The sequence below is a fragment of the Mus pahari genome, chromosome 9 (genome assembly GCF_900095145.1).
Source record: "Mus pahari chromosome 9, PAHARI_EIJ_v1.1, whole genome shotgun sequence".
In the NCBI taxonomy this organism is placed as follows: Eukaryota; Metazoa; Chordata; class Mammalia; order Rodentia; family Muridae; genus Mus; species Mus pahari.
Window position 1 is genome coordinate 7,908,638 of NC_034598.1, and position 11,028 is coordinate 7,919,665.

The 11,028-nt window shown below is 46.1% G+C and overlaps 1 protein-coding gene across 1 annotated transcript in view; it reads right to left on the reverse strand.

The window, feature by feature from the left end:
* LOC110326726 overlaps positions 1 to 11,028 on the reverse strand; it is a 197,547-nt gene that overhangs the window by 133,956 nt on the left and 52,563 nt on the right. The window contains exons 10-11 of the mRNA XM_029542536.1: positions 10,384 to 10,485; positions 7,138 to 7,299 (exon numbers count right to left, since the gene is read on the reverse strand). Coding sequence (XP_029398396.1) covers positions 7,138 to 7,299; positions 10,384 to 10,485 — 264 coding nt within the window. The remainder of the gene's footprint in view (positions 1 to 7,137; positions 7,300 to 10,383; positions 10,486 to 11,028) is intronic.

An 11,028-nucleotide genomic window follows, 5' to 3' on the forward strand; every position in this document is an offset into this window, starting at 1 on the left:
TGTGAGTTCGAGGCTAGCATGGTCTACAGAGTGAGTTCCAGGACCCTTGAGTCTCTCTGAAATCCTCCCCCCACCTCTGTCTCTGTGTGTGTGTATGTGTGTGTGTGTGTGTATGTGTGTGTATGTGTATACATGCACACGTGAGCACGTCTGCATGCTTGAAAATGTGTGTGGGTGTATGCACATGCCTGCATGTGCCTGCGGTGGCAGCTAGAAGTTGCAGTTGGACATCAGCTGCCTTGTGTTCAGTCACTTCTGTATAAACCACCCCTTCTTTTTCTGAGACAACGCCCCTTATGACTGGCTGGAACTTCAAGTTTAGTAAGGGCCCTTGTATGTAAGCATCTCACACACTCATCTCTCCTGGTGGTCAGAGGCTTTGCTCATCTACCTGGGACCCCAGGGACAGGCATGGAGTTGGTGCTCTCCGTGGTCTGCCCTTGGCCCTCTGAGCAGCCTCTCCTAGTTACCCTCCCTTTGATCCCTAGACACACAGCCCGTTCTCCTAACGGGCACTCATTCATGGAGACCCAGTGGCAGAGGCTAAGGAGGAAACCCATCTGGTTTGTGCTTATTCTGGTGCCCGCTCCATGGGACTGCAGTCCTCACAGCAGAACCCGCTGAGTGTTCCAATAGACCTTTGCCACCTTCTCTCCTGCAACTGACGACCGTCCTGGTACTGGGCCATCAGATGAACTTGACATTTCCAAGCCTCCCCTACGAGTCAGTGTAGCCTTGTGATTAATGGAGCAGGGCACAGGAAGAGAGAGTCAAGGTGCCAGTCATGTTACAGCTTCTGAGAATATCCCAGAGAAGTAGGTTCCCAAACCCAATTCTCCACCCACCTTAGGACAGGAAGAAGACAGCTAGGACTCCATTTCAGGCCATGTGATCTCAGGTATAGTGGCTGCACTTGTTGAAACTTCATGGCAGACAGAGCTGGGCTCTCAGACTAACTGCCTCCACCCATCTCTGGAGTCAGTCTGGAGACGTGATAGGCAGGCATCTCTGGTGTAGAGCCAGAGAACGGGCAAAGGTTCCACCTCTGCTCACTGGTGCTGCAGCCTAGACGTGCTGCTTCCTGCCAGGAACCACTCCATGAGGTTCCAGTTCATACTGGCTCCTTACACATCACCAGCAGAAGAAGATCATTCAATGTGTGCTTTCTCAGGGTGGTGGCAAGGACACTGACCTGACAAACAGGTCATGGGATCCAGAGATGCTGCACAGCCTGGCTGGCCCTTTCCTTGTCCTGATCAGGATATAGCTAAATAGGTTTTATCTTTTTCAAAGACTACTAAAACCCCTGGTCCATCTGATCCAGGGTTATCTTGATCATACACCATCACCAAGTAACAATAATAAGCAAACTTGATGTCTTTCCTTATTTCCCAAATCCAGACCTTGGAGTCAATACAGAATTAGAGTTGTGTTAGGAAAGGAAGGTTGGCCTTTGGAAGTAACGGCAAGTAGAAACTGAACCAAATGGTAATAGCATCATTGCTACTATAAGTAAACTAACCCATGTCATGTGCACAGGGGAACCAGAATGCTTATTGGTGTCTGATGGAGGAAGTGCATCTTCTGTACTGGAAACTTGCTTCTGTGTCTATTCTAACATTACAAGACTTAAGAAGACCAAGCCTGCTCCTTCCCCGTTCCCTGCTTGAACTCAGCCCAGGTCTAGAAGATGTCAGTCAAGCGCTCCTGAGACACACACAGAGCCAGTAAGGTCTACGTTTGGTTTTATTTATTTGTGGGGTTTTGTTTTGTTGTTGAGACAAGGCTTCACCATGTACCCTAGGCTGGAGTTCATTATATAGGCCATGCTGGCCTCCGATTCTTGATTCTCTGGTCTCTGGTTCCCTTGTACTGGGATTGCAGGAATGCACCATCCATCATATCAGATTTAAGGATAAGGGTATGTGCGTGCATGTGTGTGTGTGTGTGTGTGTGTGTGTGTGCATGTGTGTGTGTGTGTGTGCGTGCGTGTGTGTGTGTGTGTGCATGCGTGTGTGTGTGTGTGTGTGTGTGTGTGCATGTGTGTGTGTGTGTGCTGGTTCATGTGTATGTAGAGGCCAGAGTTCATCTGTGAATGGTGTTCTCCAGGAGCAGTGCATCTTGATTTTGAGGACAAGGTCTCTCAGTGGCCCCTCTCTCTCACTGATTAGACTAGACTGACTGGCCAGCAAGTCCCAGCAATCTGTCCGCTTCTACCTCCTCAGTGCTGGGATTTCAAGGAGGTTCCACCATGCCCAACTTGGACTTAGGCTTTTGGCAGGCTCTTTATCAGCCAAAGTCTCTTCCTAGATCCCAGGCCTGGTTTTTAATAAAAGAAAACTTTTGGGCTGGAGAGATGGCTCAGTGGTTAAGAGCACTGCCTGCTCTTCTGAAGGTCCTGAGTTCAAATCCCAGCAACCACATGGTAGTTCACAATCACCCGTAACAAGCTCTGTGACACCCTCTTCTGGAGTGTCTGAAGACAGCAACAGTGTACTCACACATAATAATTAGTTAATTAATTAAAAAGAAGACTTTTGACTAGAGCTACTCACGGGTGGCCACGTGACCTGTAGCATACTAGAAAAGTATCATGATCTATGGCATGGTATTGAAAAGAACAGCAGAGGGGCAAGGGAGATGGCTGTCAGCCAAGGCTTGCTGTGCAAACATGAAAATACAGTACCTATGTAAAATCTGTGCACTTCGCCTGTCCAGAACTCCAACAGCTGTCAAGGTCATGATAAAGAGGGAAAGACAGGGGAAATATAAAAGGCCAGGTGAGACCTGGAAGGTACAGTTAAATTCAAATTGGGGCACTGGTGAAAAGGGTAGAGCAGAGACAGACAGAGTGGGCACAGTTTGCCTGCACCTACTGTAGGCACCTGGTTGGATGCACCTCAGTAACAAATATGAGTGGCAGTAACATTTCTGTAAGCCTTGACTGTAACTAAATAACCATTTTATTAAAAAGTGGAAACCTTAAAGAAAGCTTTAGGGGTGGGGCAAACAGTTTCCCTCTGAGGTGGCGCCATAATGAACTAAGGATTGCGTTCTTTTAGGTGTGGAGGTGCCCTGAGCTCTGCCTGCCTCTTGCAGGGCATCTTTGAGAAAGATACCATGGTTCTTAGCAGCCACTTGACCTGCACACACACAGATGCTAAAATAAGCTTAACTTCCACATGCTTGTAAAACAGCACTGGAGTGTCAGATCGATGCCACAGCCCAGTGCTCCTCTGAGGTGTCAGTCACAGCTACTCAATCCGGGTCCCACCTGACCCCTACTCAACATTCATGTGGCAATGTGAGTCCCTGTGGGGCTTGATTCTGTGTAAGGGACAAATGCTTGGAGAGCTCACAAATGACTCTGGAAAATTCAGGTAAAAAAAATGTTGGTTGCTGACACGGAATTTCTTTTTCTCTTCTTTTCTTTTTTTTTGTTTGTTTTCGTTTTTGTTTTTGTTTTTCGAGACAGGGTTTCTCTGTATAGCCCTAGCCGTCCTGTAACTCACTTTGTAGACCAGGCTGGCCTCGAACTCAGAAATCCGCCTGCCTCTGCTGGGATTAAAGGCGTGTGCCACCACACCCGGCTTGCTGCCTTCCCTATGCGGGGGACAGCTAGTGTGGCTGGTCCCTCTTCATCCCTCGGGTCTTAGGTCAAACACAGCACCCTGCCTTAGATGAGCTGGACTGAACTCCCTCAGAGCTCATATGTATGTCATATAGATTTTGTTGTTTGAAAATATCATGGGAAACTATATTTTCCATGATATTTTCAAACATCTAATCCCATCCCCCCCTTGCTGTCCCTCCCTTTAAACCATCAGGCCTCTGAGACTTCTATCTCCCTCTGCTTTTTCAGCCAGTGAGAAGATAAATTTTTGATTGTGGCCTTATGATTTTCTATTTCTCTTTCTCCCTTCCTTTGTTCCTACCTTTCTTTTCTTCCTTCCTTCCTTTCTCCCTTTCTTTCTTTCTCTCTCTCTCTCTCTCTCCTTTTCTTTCTTTCTTTCTTTCTTTCTTTCTTTCTTTCTTTCTTTCTTTCTTTCTTTCTTTCTCTCTTTTGAGACAGGTTCTCATGTAGCCCAGGTCAGCTTTGAACTCTCTATAGCACAGGAAGGACCCTAGGACTTTGGTCTCCTGCCTCCAGCTTCTAAGTGCTAGGATTACAGGAGTATGTCACACCTCCAGGCCCTCAGACCTTAATAACTGAAATCTCAGGTGCCTGATCAGCCTCAGGGTAAACTATCCAGCCCCCAAGAAGCTCAGAGATACCTCGTACTGAGTGTCCTGTCCCTTCTGTCCCACCCCCACCCTCTGACCCGCCAGTCTGTCCCGTCAGTCTGGCTGAGGAAGTAGAGGACTCAGATACTTTTAATGTCCCCTTGCTGGTATACAGTCCTTTTTTGTTTGTTTGTTTTGTTTTGTTTTTCAAGACAGGGTTTCTCTGTGTAGCCCTGGCTGTCCTAGAACTCACTCTGTAGACCAGGCTGGCCTCCAACTCAGAAATCTGCCTGCCTCTGCCTCCCGAGTGCTGGGATTAAAGGTGTGCGCCACCACTGCCCGGCGGTATACAGTCCTCTTGACAGTGACATATACCACAGTGCAAAATGGCAACAGCAGCCCTCAGCACCAGTGAGATGCCAGCTGATGGTTGGGTACTACACCCACTCCAGTAGTGACACACGTGACAGGCCTAGAAACCTGGATGCAGTCCCAAGGTAAAAAGTTCACAAGAAACTTAATTTCCTGGAACCGTGGTATCCTGTAAAAAAATGAATGCTCCAATTCTGTCCTTGTGTTTAGTCAGGTGTATGGATCTGTGTACTCTCTTTCAGCATTGTTTTATTATAAGTGCCTTTAAGGATTGATTTTGACATATAGCTAAGTTAAATTAGCCTCCACCAGTGTTCCAATGTCCTAGGAAGTCCTTGAGCTGATCCTGAGCTTGGAATTCAGTAAGAATGTTACCTACTCAGTAACACTCAAATTTACCTCTAGTAGAGACAGTGAAAGTAACCAGGAATTACATAGAGCTAGAAATCTCAGGGCTAGTCTACACAGTATACTTAGAACAACAGCCAAGTCACCCCCATACACAGGGATTTACAATGGCCTAGGAAGAAGGTGGGTTGTGGTTTTAGGAGGAACTGTAGTATTAATCATGAAAGGGTTAGTAAAAGGAAATTCCCTTGGTGCATGTTTTTCACTAGGCCCAGAGGAATAGCATAATCAGGTATTTACTAAAGGACCCCTGGTGGTGGGTTTAACAATAGACTAACATTGCATCAGACCACTCACCTGGCTCCTGTGTTTAGCTGACCTTAATTCAGTGTTGTTCCTATTCTCAGTTGTAAACACTGCCTGGCTCCCCTAGCTTTTTATGTATGCATCTTCTTTGTTTGGTGTCGATGTACCTTGGTGGATGTATTCGCATAGCTTTCTTGTTTTTCTTCTGTATTAAAAGTCTGGTGCTTGCTTGGAAAAATTACATTCAGGTACACACTCTCTCTGTGTCCATGTCATCTGCACCAACTCCTTGCTCGCCTGTAACCGGAACCCTGAGTTTTCCTGCAGATTGAGGACCTGATTGTGGTCCGACTGAGGTCTGTCTGCAGCAGTTGGGTGCTCTCTGTGGAGGAATCTGGGAGGCAGGGGGGCCACTTCTACTGCTGATCTATGTAGTCAGTTCATTTCTCATTGAGTACTCTCTAGATCTGTTTCAACAGATTAAATCTAAGAAGTGTGTGTGTGTGTGTGTGTGTGTGTGTGTGCGTGTGTATCACTCTAGAACACATTAGAACCCTTCCTTCAGGTCCCACTTCCTCCAGCCTGGGCTGTCCGTCCAGGGCTTTCCCAGCATTCTGTGTCCCTATACCTTTGGCTTTCTACAACTGTTCGTCACTCTAAAGTCCTATTGGGAAAGCTAGAGCAGCAGAATTGTGTGAAAGGAACTCTCTGGCCTGTTGGCCATGTGGCTCTCTCTGATGGTCTTGCGGGGTCACCATAGAGTTCCTCACAGGCCCTCTTACCTTCTGTGTGAGAATGCAGACAAACACCTGCCTCTCTCACCCAGGAAGACCCAGTCCCAAGTACCTGCTTCCTAACTCATATACACCCACAAACTCCTCTTACTCACGTCAGCGTCCTAACCCATTCACCCTCACACTCCTCTTATTCACGTCAGGGGGAGCGACACCACACTGCCTTTCTCAGGACCACCCCTCTGCCCTGCTTTGTCAAGCCCTCCCTCTCCCTCCCCAGCTCACCTAACTCCCATTTCCCTTCTTCCATCTTTCCTTTCCTTTTCCTTTTGAGCACAGTTGGGTCTTCCCATGCTAAGGAAGGGAATAGGTCAGACAAATACTGGAAAATTCTAGTTTCAAAAGCAAAGGTCACCAAGGTCAAGACAAATGGCCGCTAACACTGTGTAGAAATGTCCTCTCTTCACAACAGCTGTCTGACTGGCTTCGTGCCTCTCTCAGACAACAGTCCTCTGACTGGCTTCCCGAATGTGATGTTTTCCTTCTTCAATCTATCCCACACACTGCTGCCACACAAATCCCCCTAAAACACCCTTCTATATATGTCACACCCCTTATGGGACACAGGACTCTTGAGTCGAGAGTTTATGGCGTTCATAACCTGCCTCTCCTACTGCATCCAAAGGGCAGCTTGTCTTTAGTGTCTTTCACACAAGTCTTCCTCTCCCCCTCACATGCTGTCTCCTCTGAGATACCCTCATGCTGATCTTGCGCCACCATTTATGTTAAATCTCTTCTTATTTTTGGTGTTTCCCACTGCTAACAGCATGTAGTGTCCCATTGGCTCAGCACTCTGCTCTGGTCGCCACAGGACTCGCAGCCTTGCCGATGTAGATCTGTGGAAGCCTTTGGCTAGAACAAGAGCAATACAGTGCACACCTGTATGTTCTTCTCTCTGAGAAACTCTGCTGTTCTCTTGTTCTTATTTATTCTGAATTATTATATAAGTATTATACATTAATTATTATTATTAACTATCATGGTAATTAAGCTGCATAGATAATAGAGATTTGATGCGGAGGGTGAATTGCTGAAGGTGACTCACGGGGCCAAAGGGAGCCAAAGGCAAATGGATTGTGTGTTCCTGTCCTACCTGGTAGAGCTTGGGGTTGCTATATATATTCTGCCAGACTTGGTCATAGTTGCGTGGATGCGGAGGCGGAGCAGGTGGGAGAGATGGGTGGTGCGGAGCCACACGCACTGTCTTTGCAGCATGATCCTGGAGAACTTGCATGACTCGCACGGGGTCAGAAATCTTAAATAGAACAGGGAGAGGAGATGGTAAGTAGACACAAGAAGGCTTCTTGTGTCTTTTTGTAAACTTTGTGTGTGTGTGTGTGTGTGTGTGTGTGTGTGTGTGTGTGTGTGTAGGTGGGTGACACAGCATGCATGTGCAGGTCAGGGGGTGATTTTTTGAGAGACAGGCTATTTCCTTCCATCATGTGTATCTAGGGAATCAAACCCAAGTTGTCAGACAGCAGCAAGTGCCTCTACCCACTGAGCCTCTTCACTGGCTCCTGGACCCCTTCTCTTCAACAAGAATCTCGAAGGGGCCTGGAGTGGGACATCATTCCATTAAAAACATCCAGACTGAGGCTACAGCATGTGTGAGTGCTCGCCTGGCTCGCAGGCAATTACTGGTTGTCTCTCCAGTGCCATACGTGCCTGCCATGGGTGGTGCATTCCTGTAATCCCAGTACTTAGGGGTAGATGACAGTGGATCAGAATCTAAGGTCTCCCTTAGCTACGTGAGTGAGTTTGAGGCCAGTCTAGGATATAAGAGACCCCATGTTAAAGATTAATTAAACTCAAACATTATGGTTACCTAAATACATTCATTCATTTGACACCATGTAAATTCAGATGTCTGTGACAGCGTATTTAAAATTCAGATAGCATTCTCACAAGTGTTACACCAGTGGAAAGAGAAGCCCATCAGCTCTTGGTGCACACTGCCCTCTGTCAGGAAGCTCCAGGAGACGAAGACGGTGGCAGTAGGATGTCCTGAGGCAGCCTGTGCTCCCTAAGGACACAGACGTGAACCCGTTTCCCTGACTTTTCCACATGGAACAGAGCATGTGTTGTGAGCTTAGGTGGGAAAATCATCATAAAATTCACACGGAATCTTAAAGAACTTCCCAAGAGCCAAATAATTTAAAAGAGGGGGAAAAGCTGGGGGACTCACACTTCTTGAGTTCAGAAAGTATTTCAGATAAACAGTCATCAAAATAATGTGTCATTGGCATAAGGACACAGGTCAATGGAGCTCAGAGGTAAACGCCAAGACCACCAAGTAGGAAAAGATATGGTCTGCATTGATGATGCGGGAAAACCAAACAGCCAAATGCAGAAGAGTGAAATTTTATTCTTGCATGCAGAAATTAACTTCAAATGAATTGCAGACAAAAGTTAAGCCCTGAAAATATAAAACTCTTGGAAGAAGATTCATAATACTGGATTTGGCAATTTCTTTCTGAGTTAAAAATTTTATTTTTAGACTTATTTTATTTAATATATTTGAGTGTTTTACCTGCATTTATATATGTATACCACATTATGTGTCTGGTACTCCTGGAGGTCAAAGAGGCGTCAGACCCCTGGAACTGGAGTTATAGACGCTTGTGAGCCATCGTATAAGAACTGGGGGACAGACTCAGGTCCATTGCAAGAGCACTGAGCCCTTTCTTTAAGTGGTGCACTCCCCTCCAGCCCCTGGGCTGGTTATGTTTTATTCTTGGGTTTTGAGAAAGTAGCCTCCAGACAGGAGGAACACTTTCTAGTCATACATCTGATAAAGGAAATACAATATATAAAGAGCTCCTGCAATATAACAACATAACTACTGAATAAATTTAAAATCAAGGCAAAAGACTTGAACAGACACATTCTAAATATGATTATGGATCATAGGCTACATGTGTACGAACAGCCAAGCAGCGTATGGAAATAAGCGAAACGTCGCCTGAGGAATGCAGCCATTAGGAGGGCACTACTGAGGAAATGTAGAACAGCCATTGTAGGTGAGGGTGTGGCAAAACTGGAATGCCTGCCTATTGCTGTTTGCAACAATAAACATAAAAAATGTGTGACTCGGCTGTTTCACTTCTGGATGTACACCCAAAAGAATCGAAGACAAGACGCCAGGCATTTTCACACCTATGTTCATTTGTAACAGAATCCCATGAGATGTACCAACAGGTGGATGAACAGACCTCAGTAAATACTTACAAGGGATTACTATTCGGCCTTGAAAGAGAAGATGGTTCTGACAAATGTTCCAATATGGATACCCTACAAGACATTGTGCTAACTGGAGTAGGCCAGTCGTGAAAAGGTTAAGTGTTGCCTGAGTAGGCTCATTTGAGGTTTCTAAAGAGTCAAGTTCCTCAGAAGAGGAACAAAGGGGGTTGTTCGGGGGGGGGGCTGGGGGAAGGGGATGCTGGGGAAATGTTCAATCTGGGCAGTGAATCAATGCGGGCTGCAAGGTAAGAATGCCCTGGAGACCCACTGCCCAACAATGTGAACATGTTTCTCCATAATGAACTCAGTACTTAAAGCAGCTAAGACAGTCAGTCTCCTGGGAATTTGCACCCAACCTTGTTTCAGAGATGAGGAAGTTCAAGTCGAGGGATCAACACCACATACAGCTCAGCACCACATACAGCTCAGCACTGAAGCAAAGGCCCAACTCTTTCTGACAGTTTTTTGTTGTTTTGTTTTGTTTTGTTTTGTTTTTTTGAAAAGACAGGATTTTGTGTCACCCTGGCTGACCTGAAACTCTCTATGTAGACCAAGCTGGTCTGGAACTCACAGACTCATCTGCCTTTGCTTCCTGAGTTCTGAGATTAAAGGTGTGCACACAATACCAAACTTAGGGAGCTGACAACTTTTATTCTCTCCTAAAGGCTAGCTAGATTTTTAAAGTTTGCTGATTAGATTAGAAAGTTCTAAATAAGAGTACAGAGAGATCCCTGAGGTTAAGAACACTGGCTGTTTTTCTAGAGGACCCAGGTTCAATTCCTAGCACCTACCAGAGGGTTCACAACTGTCTATAACTTCAGTCTTTGGAGACCCAACACCCACTTCTGGACTTTGTGGCATTAGGCATGCCCATGGTCCACAGACATCACACAAGGAAAACATCTATGAATTTAAAAATGAATTTTTTAAAATTTAAAGAAAAAAAAGGCTCAAAAGTAAAGTCTCCATAGTGAACCCATGTTAATGAGTTCTTATTTGTTTGTTTGCTTTTTTTTTTAAGAGAAAGAAAATCTGATATTTTTCGAGGATGACATTTAGCAAGCCTCTTGTCCATAATAGAATATGTCTATTTTCTTACCTTCAAAAACTTTGACTGGAGGTGCATTAGCTCGTCTATTCTTTTCCGTTCTTTGAGTCTGGTCAACATCTTCTTCTGCCAAGGATCACATTTTGGCTTGACCTAAAGGATGAATAAGTTCATGGTCTCAACAAAAGCCACACTGAGGAAGATCTGAGGACCTGCCAAGGTGGATCTCGTGTCCTGACTTGAAGGTTTGCTGGGGCACGTGAGGCCTTGGGAAGGGTCTGCACCAGTCACTGAGCTGTGGAAGGGGCCAGCAGTTTCTGGTGGCACTTGACCTGTGCCAAACAGGAGTTCCATCTGGACTATACTGAGCAGGACAGAGCCTAGTACCACCAACACAGGGTACATCAAACTGACAAAGCCGAGGGGAGTCATCACAGAGTGCTTAAAACGTCACAGTTAGGACCTCACTTTCCTATTGAGAAACTGGCTTCTGGAATGGGACAGCAGAGGGGTAAGATGAAGGTGCTCGAGTTTCCCTGGCATCACGGAGGATCCACAAGGACTTGCCACCAGAGGAATCAGATTTTAATAAGGCTTACGCCGGGCGTGGTGGCACACGCCTTTAATCCCAGCACTTGGGAGGCAGAGGCAGGTGAATTTCTGAGTTCGAGGCCAGCCTGGTCTACAGAGTGAGTT